The sequence below is a fragment of the Aspergillus lentulus genome (assembly GCF_001445615.1).
Source record: "Aspergillus lentulus DNA, contig: Alt13, strain: IFM 54703, whole genome shotgun sequence".
In the NCBI taxonomy this organism is placed as follows: domain Eukaryota; kingdom Fungi; phylum Ascomycota; class Eurotiomycetes; order Eurotiales; family Aspergillaceae; genus Aspergillus; species Aspergillus lentulus.
The window spans coordinates 425,090-446,994 of record NW_028322114.1 but is presented as its reverse complement, the minus strand read 5'-3'; the positions used below and the strand labels follow the sequence as shown (position 1 = coordinate 446,994).

At 49.3% G+C, this 21,905-nt stretch overlaps 6 protein-coding genes across 6 annotated transcripts; 4 read left to right on the top strand and 2 right to left on the bottom strand.

The window, feature by feature from the left end:
• Positions 1 to 1,034: 1,034 nt before the first annotated feature.
• On the top strand, positions 1,035 to 3,950 carry ALT_7417 (uncharacterized protein; the record flags this gene model as incomplete). Its single annotated transcript, XM_033560810.2, has 1 exon — positions 1,035 to 3,950. One exon carries the CDS (start codon positions 1,035 to 1,037, stop codon positions 3,948 to 3,950), a length of 2,916 nt encoding a protein of 971 aa, XP_033416701.2.
• A 4,224-nt stretch (positions 3,951 to 8,174) lies between these two features.
• Positions 8,175 to 9,320, top strand: ALT_7416 (AA9 family lytic polysaccharide monooxygenase; the record flags this gene model as incomplete). Its single annotated transcript, XM_033560808.2, has 1 exon — positions 8,175 to 9,320. One exon carries the CDS (start codon positions 8,175 to 8,177, stop codon positions 9,318 to 9,320), a length of 1,146 nt encoding a protein of 381 aa, XP_033416699.2.
• A 1,099-nt stretch (positions 9,321 to 10,419) lies between these two features.
• ALT_7415 (uncharacterized protein) lies at positions 10,420 to 10,938 on the top strand (the record flags this gene model as incomplete). The annotated part of the gene is made up of 1 exon (XM_033560807.2): positions 10,420 to 10,938. One exon carries the CDS (start codon positions 10,420 to 10,422, stop codon positions 10,936 to 10,938), a length of 519 nt encoding a protein of 172 aa, XP_033416698.2.
• Positions 10,939 to 11,806: 868 nt separating this feature from the next.
• Positions 11,807 to 14,830, bottom strand: ALT_7414 (5'/3'-nucleotidase SurE; the record flags this gene model as incomplete). Its single annotated transcript, XM_033560806.2, has 6 exons — positions 11,807 to 11,842; positions 11,913 to 12,046; positions 12,111 to 12,339; positions 12,389 to 12,628; positions 13,914 to 14,608; positions 14,659 to 14,830. 6 exons carry the CDS (start codon positions 14,828 to 14,830, stop codon positions 11,807 to 11,809), a joined length of 1,506 nt encoding a protein of 501 aa, XP_033416697.2.
• Positions 14,831 to 16,459: 1,629 nt separating this feature from the next.
• Positions 16,460 to 17,269, top strand: ALT_7413 (uncharacterized protein; the record flags this gene model as incomplete). Its single annotated transcript, XM_033560804.2, has 1 exon — positions 16,460 to 17,269. One exon carries the CDS (start codon positions 16,460 to 16,462, stop codon positions 17,267 to 17,269), a length of 810 nt encoding a protein of 269 aa, XP_033416695.1.
• A 79-nt stretch (positions 17,270 to 17,348) lies between these two features.
• Positions 17,349 to 21,814, bottom strand: ALT_7412 (putative ABC multidrug transporter; the record flags this gene model as incomplete). The annotated part of the gene is made up of 9 exons (XM_033560803.2): positions 17,349 to 17,447; positions 17,496 to 18,092; positions 18,149 to 18,854; positions 18,938 to 19,016; positions 19,062 to 19,336; positions 19,388 to 19,985; positions 20,032 to 21,490; positions 21,535 to 21,579; positions 21,623 to 21,814. The coding sequence occupies 9 exons, from the start codon at positions 21,812 to 21,814 to the stop codon at positions 17,349 to 17,351; spliced, it is 4,050 nt and encodes a 1,349-aa protein (XP_033416694.2).
• Between the last annotated feature and the right edge of the window lie 91 nt (positions 21,815 to 21,905).

Sequence of the window (21,905 nt, the reverse complement as noted above, 5' to 3'; positions counted from 1 at the left end):
CCAGGGCTGCGACAGCCAAACATAAAATGGAGTGTATAAATGGTGGATAAGATTATATGACACGTTAACTATTACATTAATTTTTATAAGAGTTATATAACTACTAGTATCCCTACTAGACAGGAGTTCACTGGTGCCTAAGGCAGTCTATAAGTACCTAGTGGGCTTAAGTATTTAGTAGGCCCTGCCTGCTATACTGCCCCCCTTCCCTTCTAAAGGAGGCTAGTGGCACTCCCATATATTAAGTACTACTATATTAGTAAGGTTAATAGCTAACTCCTATATAGGGGTGTTTATAGCCTACCTATTTAACTAAGTACTCCATACAGCAGCGTCCTTAATTAGTAGTTAGTGAATAACTCTGGATTATTATGATCACATCATCCATATGCTGAATGACCTCAGGTTATGGAGCTTTTAGGTTTGGCTCCATCTTTGCTTGACGCAGTATGCAGTGATCCCCTGGCAGTGCCGCAGTGGAGGGAATAATGGGGCTATGTCGAGCTTTTGGCATGTGCTACCAACTCTGTATGCGGCAGAGACACCACTTTAGGAAGTGGAATCATGCACAGGCACAAGCCCAAAGCTCTTCGATGAAGGAGGCGGCTCATGACAGATACATAATCGTGGCTGTGCTTTGCTGTTAAGTTTACATACATCATACCAGGGTTCTATCCCAGCAGAACCAAACGCCAAAAACCCTTCGCAGAAAAGGTTACTTGCAACAGCTATCGGACACCTCGCACATGCAGAGGGAAAGTCCATGAAGTAAGGTGATGGGAAGGATAGATACAGCTTCAATGTCCATATCTATCGTACGTATCTCATTGCTCTAAGACTGCTGAAGCCAACGAATATTCATTCCTGATTTAGTGGGGTATTTACACGTGGGAGGAGCTGATTCGTTCTTGCCCTGTCAGTCGCAAGAAATCCCCTCATATCAAGGCTCAAGAGCAACCCATGTATTTGACCATCTCTGTTTCGAGAGAGAATGCACGAGGTAGAGTTATTCTTCAACCTGCTACTGACCCAAAATGGCGAGCTATAGTGAGCAATCAAGCACGGAAATCGAGGATTTCCTCCAATCGATCCCAGAGGTTAACGACTTTCTATCTGGTGAAAGTAGTCGCAAGCCACATCGCGCCGACATATTTCAAGCAATTCAGAGACGTATCAAACAGCTTTTGTCTGTTACTACACTCGGGGAAGATCACTGGACCACTGAATTAGCAGAGTTAGATCTCGACAAAAACTCTGCTAGCGATGAAGCCAACTCGATAACTAGCATTCTCACGAGCTATGTCCTGAATCGCCCTTGGGTTTTCCAGCCTTGGCTGGTCCAACGGAAATTGGAGAACCGCAATGACCGTTTTTCTGATGCGTCCCATGTGCCGATGTCTCCTCTCCCTGAGTCTCATACGGGTCATGGATCTATACTGGCATTCGAAGATCTCGCCGAAATGGTGACGCATGATGTGGCTAAAACGGACCATATTGGCAACGAAGTTATAGTGGTTAATAAAGTGGAAAGAGTTAGCAACAAACCCGAGATACTAGGACAATCAGATGCTGCTCTAGGCCTAGCAGGGTTCTCTCCTTGGATTGAGAAGGCTACGGCAGAGGATGGAAATACAGATCCCGAACCACGATTGATTACTGACATAGAAGACGATTACATCAATCAATACCGCAAACATGTCCAGCTCGCTGGGACACCATCCAGGCAATGTGCAAGAATCTCGTTCTCTCAAAGGGATCCAAGGCGTTCCGAGGCTTCCTCAACAATTGCTACTAAGATTCTTGTCGACCATGGCTTCATGAATTTTGAGTCACAAGTCAGGACGCTTGAGGACGTTGTGGGTCCTCTTGATCAGCTATTGTTTATCCACCATGTCTCGTCCAAATCTGAGAGCCAGACGGATGGCGACGAAGATTATGCCGAGATCGTTTCAATACAAATGAAGGAAATTGATGAATTTATCGATGCCTATTGGAAGTGCAGGAATCTATTCGAAGAAAGCGCTGAATCCTCGGAAGATGAAAGTCATGGTTTTCGGTTTGCGAGCATCGGACTTTTTGCTACTCATCTTTTGAGCTTTGTACATCCGGCATTCTTGATTTTCACGGCAGGGAGTTTTTTCTACGAATTCCTGCGTCGTTTCGGTTTTAATCGACCGTCAGATGTCCTCATTCTTCAGAAATTGACACCATTGATGAAGTCCATGGAGCCCCTACTTAAAGCACTCAGAGTTGGTCAATTCAATGGAGACAGGAACTCGAACTCGGCTCAGTCCGAAGTTTTGCACCTCACTGCTTTGGTGGTGCAAGCTCTCAACTTAATCCTTCAATCATACTTACGAGGCTCGGAGACGCCATTTCGTTTTGAATTCTTGACGGCTCCTATTTTTGATTTCGTCCTTGAAGGTGCCAATCCCAGCCCGGAAGCTCCTAAAATCTATGCAGGCTCGCACAGACTTTCTTGCTTGGGCGACATGCTTCGTAAGGAGGTTCTAGTCTTCGGACTACAGAATCCACTTTTACAGAAACGACTAGATGTTATTGCAACACCAGCGCAAGTGGCTGCTATGTGGGGTCCAGCAGAGTTTGTCATTAGAAGGACTGATTGCCTCCTTTTATTTGACGAAGGAGAACAGGACGTGGTTGATAGCCAGATGGATATACCTACACCTGGAAAAATGACTATATCTGGCATTAAAATTCATAACGGGATGATTTTACCAAGTGACGAAACGGATGATGCGATACCGAAATGGCACTGGACGTTGGTAAACCAGGCTGAATACAGCATGCGTCTCATCTGCGAAACCAATATCCGCGTTGATCTTCATACTCGGATCAGGATCGGAGACACAAATGGCCTCCACTTGACGCCAATTGGGCCAGCTTATTGGAATCAGAGCTGCCGTCGAAGTATGAGTTTTGAAGAACTACAATCGAACTTTCAGATACCTGGAGCAAGTGATCCCTGCATTGAGATGAAAAACTTCACAGTAGGGCTGCAATCCGGTGAATATATGAATTTTATCGCCCAAGCAACGTTTGAAAAGGTACCAGGGAGAACTGCTAAAGAGGTATTACTGACTTCAAAAGGGTTATTCGAATTCCAGATAAGTGAATTTGATGAAATGTGGGGGTTGTTCGTCAGCCTCTGCACAGGAGTGATGACTCGTGTCAGACTTCGCGACCTAGTCGCGTTTGTATGCCTTCATGTACCTGGGCAAATTCCCAAATTGCCTGGTAATTCTTACGAGGCGTCTTTGGACGCTTTTGTGCAGGCCTTGAGCGGAGAAGAACATCTCACTGTCTGGCTTGCATCTCTGGTTCTGGAGTCCGAACAGAGAGACCTCAGTACAAGACAATCGTTGGAATGGTTACAGGAACGCATCCTGTCTCTATTTCGAAACGTTTTGGCCATGCTCAAAGACACAGGAATATCAAAAAATGGAGACCTCCACCTTGCGTTTCTCAATGAACAACGCAAGAACCGTATGCTGGTCCTGTCTGCCCGGGACCACCCATGGACCAAAATTTTAAGTGACTCGTCTATAACAGCGACTTTCGCTTGCGTGTCTCCGTATTGTTTTGAAACTATAGGCCACACATGTCAGGAGGGTCAATGGAAGCTGCCAGACAAATTTCGATTGTCTACAAAGTTGAACACGTTCACTCGTCATCTTCGCGGGACAGATGGCCCTGGGGAAACCCTTCAGATCGGAAAAAGATACTGCATTAATGCCCCTCACTTGGATATGGTGGCAAAAGTGGACAGGCTCGTGGATGTTGTCGGACAACATTCATTTTATTCCATCACAGCTAAAAAACGCCGCGTGCCCCTATTTGTTAGTCAGCATATTCGGAGGAGGGCGGATTTGAGAGAAGAAGATTCAGCAAGTGCTTTTAAATGTATTATTAGCGGCTATGGCAACTAACTATAAGGGAAAACCATGGTAGGTGTCAACACCCCTGCTAGTAATATTTAAGATTTTTCTTTCCTTACCAATAGCCTAATCCTCTATTAACTTCCCTTTTATTTCTGTCTATCTTTATGTATTTTCTATCATAGCTAGAGTTGCATTTGGTCCGAGTTCGGGCGAGTCCAACTAGGGTTGGAACCGAACCGCTGCGATTTTGAGTCCAGATCTCAGAAATCAGAACCAACCTGATCTGTTCTGATTTGGTTTGAGTTTCACCGCAAAATTCGCCACTAGGCCTAGATAGGCCTAGCTAGGCTCATACTAACTAACCATGGTTAGATTCAGTTCGATCTCATGCGAGTCAAAGCGCTTGCTGTTTTGAAATTTCAAATGATTATTGACTGCCATACTATCTACCGTACTATCACTATACCTATAGAAAATTAATATTTTTATATGAAATATATAGTATTTATCCTCATAGTAATCTATATCTAAAATATCGATTCAATATCTCTAGGGTTGAATGGATGGTGGTTAGAATCATTATTAGATTATAAGTGATTGTCAAAGGTTGATGTGTATATACGTATATATTAATCATCACCACTTTCATACCAACCTGTGGCAGAAATGATTATTCCCTTATATATCAGCAACCACTAATTATTTTGAATTATTATTTATATATTTAGATAGCCTAGACTTAGGGCTATCTAGTGATATTAAAATTATTAGAGAAACCCTAGAAATTAGTGGTTTCTATGTAAAAAAGTTGTGGGTTAGTTAACCTAATCCAATAAAACCACAAAAACCATAACCAACAGTTTTAACCAAATCCGAATTGGTTCCACCCTAGCAAACCAAAACTGCTGCGATTCCCTAAGGTAGGCAGCCAAATGGAACCCCTGCGGGTTCGGTGAAGGTTGGATTTGATTTTAGTGGTTCGGATAGTTAAGTTATGCAATTCTGACTGACGATTAGTACTTTTCTAAAAGGATTGGCCTCCCAAGCTAGTATACCAATTACTCTAATAATAGTATAACTAGTATAGATTAATTAGATTTAGCTAGTAATATAGCTCTAGAGGAAAGATCTAATCTTTGATATAGTAGTTAGTAACTTAGTATTATAAGAGAGGAAGAGACTAAGAATTTTAGATCTATATAGCTTTTTAGATAGGCTAGGTAGCCTAGGTAGATCTTATACTACTAACCTTAACTAGAAGCCTTTAGTAATAGCTTATATAAAACCTATAAGGCTATAACTAGTATCCTATCCTATAACTAACAGATGTGATTTGGGATTTCAAAGGAGTTGTATATAGCGAAGCGGGTGTCTCTGTGATGTTTGGATTATTTCACAGTGACATTCTGGCATTCTGCTGCATTTTGTTTTTCAATATCCATCCGGCTGTGGTTGTCTCTACTCTATTTTGACAATGCATATCTTATCATGGTAGTGGCTATTGCATGGTATCTCGTAGATTGATGATCTTGCTAGGCCCTAGGGTTGGAAGGACAGTTTAGTACCGTTTCGCCAATCTAAGAGCTTCGAAGCAAGCTTGAACAGAAACGGCTGCGGAACATTTGCCGGCTCTGCCCAATCTTGGAGCCATACTCTTTTTCCATAAATTGCGTACATATCCACGAGTAGTTCGCGAATTGGAGCCGACTCGCTTGTGTTGTCGAATGCATACCTTATCACCTCGCCCAACGGGGAACCAACTTGCCCCATCTTGTGCTTTCGACAGGCATTTCTCCACAATAGCGTCAATGGCCGCGTCTTGAAACTTGCAGTCAAGTATTTTATCTCCCAGGACGTACGTCTTAATTAAGTTAAGGTATTCAGAATTTCCTGGGAGACCCGGCTCATCACAAAAGACAGGAAGAGTGCCGTAATAGAGCCAGTGCACATATAGCGCAAATATTTCGGATTCATCATCTGGTAGGTGGATAGTGCGCTGCTGAGACTCCTTCCAATCACTCGCCATGGCCTTGTCGAAGAATGAAGATGAGGCACCGACCAGCGCTTCATGTACACTGAAGACTTCTTTCTCAGCTCCTACGACTATATCGACTGTTCTCCCCCGAAGTCTTTGGAGAAGATTAGCATGTAGAAAAACACACCAGGCACAGTACTTACTTGCTATCCTCATCCTTCGACGTTCGGATCCTCTATGATGGCATCGTTTCCGTAAGAGATGCGCTCCGGTCGCGAATGTGTTGCTTGGGAGAGTGGTGCGACCATATGTGTGGACGGAGCTGCTTGTTGGTAAGAGACGGTAGGTTCCTGTGCCTCGGAAGCCTACTGGGCGATGCCTATCTGTAGCTTGTTAGGGCGAGAATAGAACATGTCAAGATTATGATGTTATGATATTGTGATGTTTTCACGAAGAGAGAAAGAGAGACTATTGATGTGAAGCGAAAGTGAGAGAGTTGAGCAGCAGCACTAACCAGATATGGCAGCGAGGTGAATGAGTACTGTTCTCAGTGTCAATACAACAAGCATAACATGTCCACTAAGGTGGCTAGTTGCTACACTTGATGTCATGTATGGCTCGCTGGGTTAAATATGGGCCCAGACTCTACATAGAGAAGCGTGTCAGATCCGCGAGGCATGCATCCATGAGCAAAAGGGCGATATATGCCATCAGCCCAGTACGTCACATAGGAAACTTCTTAAAAATAGTACCATGTACTAGCTACACATTGTTAGACTTTGCTATATTCCCCCGGTAGCTCTTGATACAAATGACCCATGTTCTGATTCCTTACGATACTTCTGCCGAGCGATTATGTCTGAGCCAAGCGGGCCGCCAACGTCAATTGATCAGCAGTGTCGGTGATACTGTCGTTATGCTCGCTAAGCAACTGCCTCGTCTTCGTCAACTCTCGAGTGGCTTCCTCCAGGGTGGGGACTTCTCCTCCGCTTCGATGATACCGATGACAATATACCCTACGAACCCTCCAATCATGGAACACCAGCCGCCATTGAGCCAATGAACCCAGAGGTTCACCGCCTGTGTAATAGGCGTTGTGAATTTGGTATGTCTACAAATGTCTGCGTCGAGAGAAGTCGGGGCCGCCTTCGTTGAACCCAACTGGTTATGGATTGGATATGGGTTGAACCACCACCTAGCTAACCTTCATATCCATGCGGGTTGCACTGGGGATAATGCGTTATCTATTACTCAGTCATAAATATCTATATATTCTATTTAATAATATGATAATTCGCTATATAAATATCATGTATTACCTATTATGTAAGGTAGAACAGGCTTATATAGAGAAGTAGGGACTGTAGGGCTGTCCTCCAATCTGAGGAGGAAAAGTAGTGCAGATATATATGATTTTTCTAATTACACATATAAAAATATACCCCTATCTACGTCTAGATATGGATGGATAAGCTTATCAGTTACGAGAGACCCTAGACCCGTGTGCGCCTTGAAGGATTATCCATATTGATGCTGAAACTATGGCTTCGTCCATATTCTATTGTTGACGTGCGCCAAGGCATATTGGTTCTATTACACTCACGGATAAATTATAGACTGACGAGTTCAATTCAATGCGCATCACCAACTACGTCCCCGAATAGAAGGGATTAATCAAACCAAATAGGGATCTACCATTGACCTGACTCGTTGCATATGCAGGTACCAGGCACAACTCCTCTCTACAGGGACATGACTAGAATTTTCCGCCAACGAGACATATCATTGACAGAAGTTCACTTACTTGAAACACAGGATGTCTTCAATCTTTCCTTTTCGTACACGGAGTAGACGGAATATCTCAACTGGTGGACCCGAAACACGGCGAGGTTTGGCGCTGTCTCCACTATGAGCATCAAACTGCGACAGGAGCCCCTGGTCCAGACAGCTAGTGTTTTATGCTTATTTACGCACTCTCCGGATAGATTAAGTGGCGCTTGCAACAATATCTTTAGCATCCAACATTGGCTTTCTTGATTCATGTAGTGGTTCGAACCCAATGGACTACGAACCGCTGTCTCAACACACAGACGCATTATTGCGAGACATTGAAGCCATTCAGGCTGAATACTCTGTCGCTCAAGCTTAAAAGAAACCAGTTTCCTCCATGGATTCCACTGTTCCTCATTCTTCAATCAATTCATTCATTCTCATTGACTGAGTCTGCGCTGGTCGCTTACATTCTTTTCACCGATCTATTCATTCATTGACTTCTCTTCGCCTTCCATTCTTTTACAATGTCTCTAACCAAGTCTCTGTCTCTCCTGACAGCTCTGCTGTCCGCCACCCGTGTCGCTGCCCACGGCCACGTCACCAACGTCGTTGTCAACGGCGTCTCCTACCCTGGTTTTGACATTAACAGCTATCCCTACATGTCGGATCCTCCTAAGGTCGCCGCTTGGACCACCCCCAACACCGGCAACGGCTTCATCGCCCCCAGCGCGTACAACTCCGCCGACATCATCTGCCACCAAAACGCTACCAACGCGCAGGCCTATATCGAAATCGCAGCTGGCGATCGCATTCAAATCCAATGGACTGCCTGGCCAGAATCACATCATGGACCCGTTATTGATATGCTGGCGTCTTGTGGCGAGTCGTGTACAACCGTCGACAAAACTTCGCTCAAATTCTTCAAGATTGACGGAGTAGGACTGGTGGATAACTCGGCGGTGCCGGGCACCTGGGGCGACGACCAGCTCATCGCCAACAACAACAGCTGGATGGTCGAGATCCCTAAATCTATTGCGCCTGGCAACTACGTCCTTCGCCACGAGCTGATCGCCCTGCATAGCGCCTTTGAGAAAGGCGGCGCGCAGAACTACCCCCAGTGCTTCAACCTCAAGGTTACCGGATCTGGCACCGACACGCCCGCTGGTACGCTGGGCACGGAACTGTACACCGACAGCGACGCCGGTCTCTTGGTGGACATCTACAAGTCAATCGCCTCGTACGCCGTCCCCGGTCCTGCCATGTACACCGGCGCCGTCTCCATCACCCAGACCACCTCGGCCATTACCGCGACCGGCACCGCAACCGTCGGCTCAGGCGCTGACAGCACCCCCGTGCCCTCGTCTGCGGCGTCCAAGTACTCGACCATCGCCGTGCAGGTTCCCACCACCAAGGCCCAGTACACCCCTGTCCCCTCCAGCTCGCCATCAACCTTCATCACGGTGCCTGCGTCTAGCACTCCTGTCCCCAGCAGCAGCTCCGTCCCTGTTCCGTCTAGCACGGCGGCTCCCCAGCCCACTTCTGCCCCTGGCGGTACTCAGACTACCTATGGCCAGTGCGGCGGACGGAACTGGACTGGTCCGACTGCTTGTGCTTCCGGCTCCACCTGCAAGACCTGGAACCCTTACTACTCCCAGTGTGTGCCTAACTAGATGATGTACAGTACTAGATAGTGAGCATTCAATTGGAAGTACACTGCATTGATACCGATATAGATCAGACATTCAGATGATTCAAAAGCAATACGCGAAAGATGTAGATATATATTATGGATATTTTTACAGTTACAGTCTCCGTGAGCGAAATAGGTATACTGTGTTCGACGAGAAACATCAGCTATAATGAATGGTGGAGTAAAGTGGCGGTGATGGCCTGTAGGTAAGCAAGGATCACCATGAAAAGTGGTAATTCTCAAGTTTTTCATACAGAACATCTTCTCTCTTTATATGTTGCTAGGTTCTCCAAGCCACAAAGTATCTACACAAGGCACACACTTCAATCCTCCAGGGGAATTTCACACTTTGACCATTTCAACCAATGGAGCAGGGATATTAGAGTTGAGTCAGTACGTTCTTCACTCCTCGTCTGTTTCTCCTGGAGACGACTGGTGCTGTTTGACTGCCTAGCGCTAAAATACGCGAAGCACTACCCAGGGCATGATCCTTTCTTGAGGTCTCCTGTCTTGGTTTCTCTAGCCAATAGAATGGTCAAAGTTTGGTCGAAGATATGGCCAAGCCACCCTTGGCGGAATAGCCAAAGCTTCAGCAATGAGCTTGACAAACTCGGCATAACTAGCTTCTTGTACGGGAACAGCATCGATCCACATGTCGAGCACCTGTTTATCCATTGAGGATTATCCATTCCAGCGCAAAGATGCCAGTAGCCGGGGTCCGGTGATCCTAACCAACTGCGGAGTCGACGAGTTATGATTAGGAGAAACATGCAGAGGATCTCAGTCAGGTGCGCACTTTCCTAGACGGATCGGCCTGGCATTACTAGAATGGGAAGACTATTAATACCTTCATCGGTGATAGGCTTTCATAATACGAATTCGTTGACAGCGGCTGGTCCTAACTGGACCACGAATACGAGGTGGCTGCTTCCTGAAAACCAAGCCTCGAATCCGAAGCTTGGCCCCTGAATCCCCACACGCTTAAAGACCTGACTGAAGTTCCTTTTTGAAATTCGTCTCCTCCTGAAGCTCCATCTTCTCTATTCAAGTCAAAATACCAGTATCCCCCTCCAAACAAGATGCATCTCACCAACACCATTATCACAGCCCTCCTCCTTGCATCCTCGGCCCTGGCCCAAAGCCAAAGCCAATGCGTCACCAACTGCGAAACATCCAATCTCGAAGTCTCCGCATGCGAAGGCGATGAAACGGGCCAGGCACTCGCCGACTGCACCTGCGCGTCGTTCCAGGGCCCATCCGATCCCATGCTTGTCTGCATCAAGTCGTGTCCTGCGGCTGATGTCGCCGCATTCGCTGCTGGCATTCCGGCTGAGTGTCGGGATAAACTGCTTCCTGATGTTAGTGTTGCGTCTGGCAGTGGTAGTGGCACGGCCAGCCCAACACGGACGGAGAGTACGTCCTCTGCTGCCACTACTGCGGGCTCGATGACTACTACTGGTGTTGCGGCCACCCGGACTACAACTCATGCGACTACTACTGCGTCTGCCTCGTCGTCTACGCAGACTGGGCTTGCTGTCGTACACCAGCCGGCGGGAATGGTTATGGCTGTTGGCGTGTTGGCGGCATTTGCGATTTGATCCAATGCTGGGGCAATAGTGGATTGGGATGATGGTCCTGAGTCGGTGGTGCCTACTTTTTGAATAGCGCCATATGTGTGGGTACATAACTGTTGAATCACTCATCCAATGTAATAATGTCGAGTTGAAAAGGGATATTTTGTGTTTGGTTTACAGTTGTTACGTTTATTTATAATTTTCTTCAACTCATGTTGATCATCCATAGCGTTACACAAATTACCATGGACAATGAAAATATATTCTTTTGGTTATTTTACGGGAAATAAAGCTGTTGATAGCGTACTGCTAACCTAAATATTATCCCTTGACATCAAGCATGGCGATTTGTGTATTATATGAGATTCGTGATGTGTTTGACTGGCTGATTCCCAGAGCTTGGTGACTCACCATTCTCAGTATCCTCGGACTCTTATCTCCTCCAATACCAAGGAAATGACTCCAGAGCAGTACCTTCAGCTGTAGCAGATTTAGGGCACAGACACGTTCGACAAAGGCAGGTACAATGCGGCATAGCTCTCCTCCCCAGGCAGAAGGCGGAGCAGAATATATGGCTGGGCTGTGTCCTGGTCAAATGTGCTAACATCTCCAGATGTTACAAGTTGTTCCATTCTGTTTTCTCCCCACCACCTTCTTCGACTGTCAGGTCTTCAATAACCACCCTGAGAAGTTCAGGCGTGCGGGCATTGGTTTTGCCAATCGAACCTGCGTCATGCGCCTCTGTCCCGGGGATGCAGCAGGTGCTCCTCTTCAATCCGCAAGGTATGCCTCGAAGCAGATCTCATGCTCGTGATGCACCCTTGACAAATGCTTAGGTCAATGGACAACATGCACATGGGGGAATCTCGTCCCTATGAGCAACCCCTTTCCGTCAGAGCGGTCTTCTCCAGCCGATCAACTCGACCCTCTGATATGATAATATCATATATCAGCCTTGGCTCACTACCATACGTATGTAGTGGCAATGACAGTCTTACCAGTGTCTTGATGGATGAATCCATCTTTGCTTTCTTCTTCTTCTTGATGGCCCTCTTGTCCTTCTGGCGCAGGGCATGGGGGTGGTTAACACGCGGTGCTTCCATTTGGAAGCACCCCCCTTTGCTGATAATGACTTGCTGTAAAACATCCGTCAGAATTGACATCTGTTTTACATTCTCAACCGAATCTAAACTTACCTTCACGATTCTTGTCATTGTTGCTGGTGCTTCTGTTGTTGGTGCTGTTGCTCTTGCTGTTGGATGAATCCATCTCCCTGACCTTCATCTTATTCGCTTTCTTTTTCTTGATTGCCCTTTGCTCCTTCTGACGCAGGGCACGGGGGCCGTCGACGGGGTCCCCCATGTCCCGACGGAGGCAAAGTATTCTCATAATGACCGGTAGCGCCCAGTAGGCGCTGCGCTGGCGCTAGACGCACCCGGCAGACTAGACTCATGAAAGCTTTTGGTTGGAGTACCCTGTATGGTGGCGGGGTCGGCAGTTCCGGCATATTGGCGATCCGCTTGTATTGTGGAAACCAGTCCGCATTGGCAGCGCCATTAGCCACTTCAGAGCGCGAAGGCCGAGGTAGAGTGAGCTCCGGTAACTGCTTCGCTTTGATCTCAAGGACGCCAACCTTTGGAGCGGCAGGGGCGAGGAGAGCGGGGATGACATTGGGATCCTGTGACCACTCGATGACGTTGTTGCGGACGGCTCCCTTTGATCTTGTCAGTGTGGACGTAATCATTGGCGCGGTGGACAACATACGCATTGCCATTGTTAAATCAGGCCCTAGACTGCAACGGAGTCGGGCAGAGCGAAACAGCCTACAGGCGGGGAGCACTCCCTTCGAAGTTCTGCACGAACATCTTGTCGTACTCACCTCTCGCGATGCATAGCCACATAGGTTATTTGCCCATGAAGATCTTCAAATGTGTCTCCAACGGTAATGGGGGCATCACTCCACTTGACATAGTTGTCTTTGTCGAACATAGTCCGTATTTTAACGGTTCCCGGAAAGTCTGCGGGCCGCTGAAGGGGCAATGATGGAAATTCAACATTGAGATGGTTCTATTAGGTCTCCTGTGCAGTCAGACGTTATGTACGTATTCGCGATGAGGAGAAGATTAGACGAACCAGGACAACAACTAAATGCGCTCTGCAGAACAACCATGCAGAGCTTTAGTATGTGAACATCCGAGGAGATGGTGTCGCGGTTTATTGCGTAGCCTAGCCAAGCACTGGCCGCCTGTCAAATAACATATTGTCCTGCCAATGCTCGGGGTAACGACCACCTTTTGACAATCGCCTTTGCTGGATGAGTCTTGCAAGGCATGGCTCTAACCGTCTGGCTATTTGTTTATCAAGGTGGAATGATAGACAGTTGAACCTCATCACGGTAAATATATGCAAGTTCCCTTGTCAGACAGCCCGCGAGCCAGTAGTGGACTGGTATCCGCCGGGGGAAGAAGGTTGGACTGGGAGGAGGAGACGGGGCAGGAGACAGGAGAATTGGGAGAAGGGGTATGAATGTATGACAATATACATTCACTACAGAGGCAATATCACTGGTAGTATTCACATCAATCAGCATATTTCCGCGCAGTGAATGATAAGATCATATAATCCGTCTGGCGACCACATTCTGATCTATTCACTGCGTGCTTCCTCAGTATATTGTCGCGCTATTGTTTACTGATTGAACAGGATAGCATACCGGATAGGTCTGGCTCGAGAGAGGCCAGCTATTTGCAGATTATAAAGAGAATACAGTTCAGACCTATCCTGCAACCAGCATGGGAATTTGTGATAGGATTATCTTGCTTTTCATTGAGAAGGACTGCCATCCAATATTAAAATAGTTCTAAGAGGTCACAGTGCTTATTCTATGAATGCGACGGTCTCTTCTGGTAAACTGCCCTATTGTGCTCGCAGATAGCAGGATTCTTTTTTTTCTGCGTCACTGCTTCTTATGCTCATCTAAGACATCAAGGCAAACAAACCAACAAATCACCCAACTTATCTAGCACGATCGCCTGCACATCGGCAGCCGCATCGGTCTTGTCGCTCCATCCCACAGAGATACTGACATAGCACCCATCGGTACCCACGACTGTCGACTCAGTCGGCAGGCGCGAGCTTCCACAAGTCTCGACATCATCCGCCGAGAAGATCCCCGAGAAGATCCGCGACAGCACAAACTTGAAGTCGTCCGCGCTGGAACACTCATTGCTCACCTCGGGGAAGTTGACGTTCAGCCAGACCTGGTCGGGCAGGTATGGCGTTCCCGAGGCGACGATCTTATTGGTGACTTTGGTGGCCAGCTGCCCATATACCTGGCTGTACGCCGGCACGGCTGCGTTCCATGCCGTCGGCGAGCCGGAACTTCCCGAGAAGGCGATCGCCGGGATTCCAGCTTCGGCGGCGTAGTGTGCTGCGCCGACTGTGCCGGAGAAGTACACGGCCAGGCCGAGGTTCGAGCCGACGTTGGGGCCGGAGACGGCTAGGGCTGGACGGGCGCCGTTGAAGAACGGGGGCGCCGCGGTGCTGATGCCGTATTTCATTGAGGTGACAGGGTAGGAGTTGACATAGTTAAGCCGGGGGTCGGAGGCATTAAAGCCTGTCGCGGGACTGCCGGATGGACAGCTGCTGAACTCGCATGGTTCCGTCAGGGTGGTGGGCGTTTTGTCGGAGGAGCCTGGGTTGGTCAGCTGCGATTAAGCCGGTGATGAGGGAAAACGGGACTACCTGTTCCACTCTGGTTTTCGGCTGGCGCAGACACGACGACGGAGTGTCCAGCTGCGCTCAGGGCGTTGTAGAATTGGCGGATGTTAATCTCGGCCCATCCATCGTCGTTGGATGAGACGATGTTGATGGCCTGGGCTGTCAGGGGCAGGAGAACTAGAGGTAGAAGATGCATAGTGATGGTCGGTAGTTATCTAGTTTCAATGCTGGGGGCTGTCCTGAATTTAAGCAAGCCATCTGCCGCAGCGAATTCAATGTAACGCTGCCAGGAAAAATCAAGGGCATAGTGAGGAGAGTACCACATCGGAACAAGCGATGTTGATCTCGGGGATATTCTGGCGCACGTGCAGCATCGGATGGACGGAGAAAACAACCAAATAGATTAAAACAGATTAACGGACGGCACCACGGCCACTATCTTATTAGTCCCGCATGTCTCTGCCAATCCAAGTAGTTTAAGTTGTGCAGAAACGGGAATACATCCGAGGCGATGGATATTTCTTAGTATGCAGTTATCTTTCCTGCGATAGTTTCCAATCATTTCACAGCGTGGAGGCTATGGAGACCTCCTCAATAGCTCTATCTCATCGGTCCTCACTTGCCTTTGGTTCCTTTGGCAAAGTCTAGCTTAATATTTAATTAAGGTATATTGTAAACAAGTCCAGCATTTATTAATACATGCGTCATCCCACTATGAGGATGAGAGCCGTGTCAGTATGACACGTGCCCCATCACATCAACTAAGAAGAGGATAGTCCTTTGTCCACAAAAACAATGGCTAGAGTTGTCCTACAGTGTTGTTTACACTAACCAAGGGCATCAAGCCTAGTTTACACTTTTTACTTATCTTAGTTAGCTGCCAATCCCCATTGTGCATGTAAGTGTTAAATTCATACTCTCACCTTCTAGTGCGTTTCAAGGCCTCCATATAAGCAAATAAAGTACTGAGAGGTCTTAGCTATTCATAGTCAGGTCAGGAACTAGAGCTGTAACAGTATACCTGGTCATTCATAATTAAGGTGGTATCTGTACACAAGCTGTATGGTATGGAAGCGGCCTAACAAGGCTCCTAGATTCACACCATAGAATCATTCTACAAGATAAAAAGGATATGGAGATCACATTTTGGACTCCAAATGTTACTTAGAATTGAACAGATGGAGCTTTGCTAAGTATACTCCATATCAAAGACATTCTCCACTGTACTCCATAGGCTAAAACAATGAGATCCCTCAACACCTTGAGCTCCACCCCAGCGTCCATGCTCCACATGGATCTGATCTATCATCAAGATACCAGGCAACTCAGATATAATCTGAAGACTTTGACATCTTACAGAGTATAGCTATAAGACCCAATGTCAAAGTTCCCAAGTACCGAGTATCCTCAAGTGCCGCCAGTCTTTGTCAGTAGACACTGAGAGCCTACAGGATGTCAACAATCAGTTAATGGTGATACCACAACTGTAGTCAACACAGTTATATCTGAAGAATCCCTCTCTAATAACTATAGCTCTCTACCTCTTACTTACCACCCTACAATAATACCTAGCTTACTACTGAGGCCCTGGCTTATCATTGGCCTAGACATGGTATCAGCACAATCTGATTGGCCAGCCCACAATCTCCAGCCACTCACAACACTTTATCAGCCCCATAGGATCAACTGGCATGACGCAATTGGCTGGCCGGTACCGAGGGGAGACAAGCCCCAGAGAATTATTGATAACCGACTCCAGATCCCCATTTTTTGTCCCCATTCTCATCTCCACTTTTTCTCTCTCCTTTCCCTCTGGCATGGCTACATGCCTACCTTCAATACCACCTCGACAGGTCTAGGGCTCGACCACCACCTCCACTCCCCCATCGTCCAGCAATATGTTTACCCAACCTTCATCGCCGTCGCCTGGTGCAACGCCCTCGACCTGATCGTCCTCTGCTTCAACACCTTCAAGCGCTACTCCGGCCCCTACTTCTGGTCCCTCCTCGTGGCCTCCTTCTGCATCATTCCCTTCGGCCTCGGCTACGTCCTCAAGATCTACAGTATCACCTTTACAAATTACTTTCTTGAAATCGCCATCCTCGATGTCGGCTGGTCGGGAATGGTCACGGGGCAGTCGCTCGTCCTCTGGTCGCGGCTGAATCTAGTGCTCGATAACCGCCGCGTCTTGAAAGTCTTGCTATACCTGATCATCGTGGACGGGGCAGTCCTGCACATCTCCTGCACGGCGCTGGAGTTCGCGACGAACGCCCTGCGCGGGTCCAATGGCGTGGCTACCGCGTTCGACGTCATGGAGCGCGTACAGCTTGTTGGCTTCTGTCTGCAGGAATTGCTGCTCTCCGGGCTGTATATCTACAAGGCGGTGCCGTTGCTGAAGATGGATGCGGATCGTCGCTCGCATGGGGTGCTTGTGCAGCTGATCGTCATAAATATGATTATCATGATGTTGGATGTTTCTGTCGTGGTTGTGCAGTATCTGGGGTTCTTTACCTTTCAGGTTACGTTCAAGGCGTTGGTGTATAGCATCAAGCTGAAGCTGGAGTATGTTATTCTCGGCAGGTTGGTTGATGTTGCGCGGGTGCGCTCACCGGCGGCTGCGCGGATGAGGTTGTAGTTTTATCGCCCTCATCTATATCTATAGATTTTCTTCTGTCTATATTATCTTTGTTTATATACATTGTCTATAAGATTCTCTACTCCGACCGCGCACTCTTGGTCTTCTTGCTCCTCAGCTTCATCATCAAAAATACCATCGCATAGCTTGAGATGCAAAACAGCGCCGTAATCCCGGTCTGCATCGTCAGTATCTCTCTTGTCATCCTGAACAGGGAAGGGCTTACATCTCTCCATGAGTAATACCGCTCCTTCAGATTAAACGTCCGCGCATAGTCCGCCCCAGTCGAATACTGACAGAACTCACACATCGTCGCATTCCCATCAACCAGATAACCCGGCTTCTCAGCCAGGAACGCAGCCATGTACTCCCCGCACGTCTGTCCCACCGGCGCACTAAACCGCACCAGCTCCGACGGATCACAGCGCACCTCCACATCCCAGAGGACCTCACCCAGCAGGCCGCCAACCAGATACGTGAACGGATCGAGGTAGTACAGCCAGTCCCGCCAGAACGGCTGCATCTGCGAGAAGGGCACCACAACGCCGCAGAAGCTGACCAGCCCCGCGCCGATCAGCACCGGATTCATCACCGCTGCGAAGTACTCGTTGGGCGCGTACGCCGCGATCCCCTGTCCGATGGATGTGTACAGGAACTCGTAGAAGATCATCTGCAGGTACATGTGTCCCGAGATGCTGGCCGTGGTGGGGAATCCCGCGGTGAAGTACCAGCAGGCGAAGTAGAGGGTGGCGCAGAGGATGAGGTAGGGGATTTCGGACACCGTCTGCGCGCCGATGAAGGCGAGCCAGTGGTAGATTTTGGACTATAGTACTTTAGCACTGTTGACAACAGAGTCAAGGAGTAGGTCTGCGACGCTACCTTCTTCTCTCTCGCCTCGAAAATATCCCGGTTATGCAGGAAGAACGGCTGCATCTGGTTGATACACCCCGGTGCGACGAAAATGAAATTGAAAATGGCAAACAGCCGCAGCTGCAGGTCAAACGTGCCGTCGCCGATCTTCCAGAAGGTGAACCCGCTGAACAACGCTGCAAATACATGCAGAATGATCTTGTTCCACACGTAGTCTGGCGACCGCCACAGCTGCACCATCAGCCGCTTCGTCACCATCGTGAACTGAAACCATTTCGACGTCGCGTAGTCGGATGTGTCCTCGACGTAGTCGGTGTCGGCTTTGCCGAGGGCGTTGAGTGTCTGCAACTGGGCGAGCGCGCGCTGTTTCTCCTCGGACTGGTTCCATACCTGTACCCAGTCGATGGGCTTGTCCGTGTTGCCTTGGATCACCTCGACGATGTGCTCTGCTGGATTCTCGTCAGGAGGACAGGGGGCTCCATGCCGAGCGAAGTAGTCCAGCACAATCTGCGAGTCTTTGCCCGTTTCGCCAAAGTACGCCATCTTTCCTCCGCGAGCAAGGAGTAGCAGCGAGTCGAAGGCCTCGAAGAGAACGGCCGAGGGCTGGTGGATCGTGCACAGGACTGCCTGGCCGCCGTCGACCAGTTTCCGCAGGAACCGGATGATATTGTACGCGGACTGCCCGTCCAGGCCACTCGTGGGTTCATCCAGGAAACTAATGCGCACGCAACGCTGCTGTCAGTAATTTGCTTGAGGTCACAACTTTAGATTGGTCTGTCACTTGATTGGCCCACTCACAGAAGGCTAGGTTTGGCGACCAGTTCCACGCCGAGCGTGACTCGCTTCCGCTGTTCGATGCTCAACCCGGCGCCCGGGACTGTCGCACGTCAGCATGCGTCGGCAATATGGCCAGTGTACCTACCTCCAATCAGGGCGTCACTGATATCGCGCAGCTCCAACAGATCAATAATGTGATCTACGTACGCCAGTTTCTCTTCCCGAGGAACATGAGCCGGCTGGCGCAGGAGCGCCGAGAAAACCAATGCCTCCCGGACCGTGGCTGTAGCCTCGTGCACGTCCATCTGCTCGCAGTATCCCGTCGTGCGCTGGAAACTAATTCCTTGCGGCCGGCCGTCAATCAGAATAGATCCGTAGATCTCACCGCTATCCTTGCGTTGCGCCAGCACATCAAGAAGTCTGTTGCCAATGTTAGCTACATTGTGTTTATGGAGCGAGGACGTTACTTACGTCGTCTTTCCCGCACCGGAACACCCCATCAGCGCAACCAAATTCCCTGGCTTCACGAACCCAAACACCTTATCCAGGAGCTGCTTCTTCTGTCCTTGGTAGGCGACATGGTAGTCGAGGTCATGCCAGGTGAAGGTCGACTGCTTGACATGCGACGCCAGCGCGGCCTCCTGCACCGGGGCCGGAGTGTCTTCTGATTTTGTCTTCTGGCTCCCCCGCTTGTACAGCAACACGGACGATCCCCCCTGGCTATTAAGCAACTCGAGCCCTGATGCCGTCAAGACAATAAAGAAAATCCAGAATCCAACAATCACCCCGAAGCTCCGCCAGATATGATGCCACGAGTAATTGTACTGTGCGCGGATATACGCCGCCCCGAGGATCGTGTCACCCTCGCTGCCGGGGATCGAGCACCCCCGGTACGGCGATTCCGAGCCGGGATATCCTGCCCCGTATGGGATATAGTCCGGCTGCACACACTGAAGCAATTTACCAACAAACTCGTTAGCCATGAGGGCCTCGAAGGCGTACGCGCCAGGATTGAGATAGAAGATCCAGCGGAACCAGACGTGCATTTTCTCGTAGGGGATGAGGTAGCCTTGCTTGTTAGTGACATCCCTAGAAAGGGAAATGGGCATGCTTACCTCCATAGACGAAAAAAATGGTCGACAGCAGCCCGGTGATCTTGGATGCGTTGCCGAATCGCTTGCAGAGTGCGCCAACGGCGCGGAACATCTGCATGAAACACAGTGTGTTGGCGATGACGATGATCCAATAGGTGAAGAACCGACCGGCGTCCATCTGCAGCGCGGCCATAAAGTATAGGATGAGGCAGAAGCAGGAGACCTGTACGAGGACCACTGGGATATCGGTGATGGCGTTGGCGATGCAGAAGGCCGTCGGGCGGTAGAATCCGAAGCGTTTCTGGCGGGAGAGGATGGGCCGGCCCATGAACGAGGCGGTTGTTTCGGACATGGACTCGAGCAGGAAGTAGAGGACCGGGAAGAAGAGCGCACCTGGGCGCAGGAAGATGGACGAACTGTCGTCTTTGAGGTTGTAGAATAGACTTCCGCATACCAGGGCCTGCAGGATAGCTGATACCACCTTGATGATGAGAGACAGTCTGTCTCCTGCCATGATCTGGAACTGGCGGAGGGTGCACGCCTGTATCTGCTCCCAGAGACTTGTGGTATAGACACTTGAAGTCCGAGGCAGATGCCGCTTACGTTTCTCGCTGGCCACGGCGGCAGTCAGCTCGTCCACCTCGTGAGTGAGTTTCTCCGGCGGGTCAAATCCTTCCGTTGCTTTCTGGCAGATGTCGCTCTGGCGGTAGCGGGCCTCGAATTCCTCCGCGGTGCTGGGAACTTGATCCTCCATCCCGGGCCGTACAATGCGCTCGGTGAGCACCGTCACGGAGGTCAGAAAATCAGCGATATTCGCTCCCTTCGGACAGACGAAGCCCATATCCTCAAAGTAGCTCCTTGCCAGGTGTCGCGGTCCGTAGTAGGTCACCCGTCCATCAGCTAGAACCAGAACCTGATCGAACTCGTTGTAGATGCCATTGCCAGCCTGGTACATGGTAGCCACCATCGTCTTCTGGTTAATGTCCGCCTCGCGGCGCAGCAGCCGGGCGAACTCAACAGCCGTCTTGGAGTCGAGGCCCCCGGTGGGATTATCCCAGAATTGAACCGGGCTCTGTCCGGCAATCACCTCGGCGAGCGACACGCGCTTTCGTTCCCCACCAGAGACACCGCGGATAAACTCGTTTCCTACCAGCGTCTTTGTCGTGTGATGAATCCCCAGCGCAGTGAGGATACTGTCCCGTTGCTCCTGCACAAACTCCTTCGACCCTTGTCCCTCTGGCCGTTCCCGGGGCACCTTATTCCGCAGTGCAAACTTCATCGTGCGGTTGACCGTCAGCGTGGGGAAATGCACGTCGTCCTCGTTGTTGAACATGATCTGCTGGCGGAAGCGTCTCGCAGCGATGTGGTCCATGCTCCCGTATCGTGTTTCGCCGACGACTTCGTCAAAGGATTCGCGGTCGTTGGAAAGGACGCGCAGAAGCGAGGTACATCCTGACCCGGGACGACCGAGCACCAGTAACTGACAGGTTAGTTGCATCACCACGGCATTGGGGTTAACCTTACCATTTCACCTGGTTTGACCTGCCCACTGACATCTTTCAGGATAGTCTATTCCGTTAGCATTTGCCTTATTAACTCAGTGTTGACATACCCTCTTCGGCCGACTCCCTTTCAAGAACCCCAGGTACTGCCGCGGATCAGCCACAGAGAGAAGCGTATCCCCCAAGGCGGCATCTGGTGCCGTGACATGGACACTGACATTTCGAAACGTGAGGGTTAGTCGCTTCCGTAGCCCTCTATCACCGTGTTCGAGGTCGATCGTGCCGGATGAGGGGGTGTCCATTCTGCACGATCTGCTTAACCTTTCAAAGAAAACAACTCGACCATGGAAATAGCATATCTAAAGCTAAATTGGTCCAACCCAACTATTTATA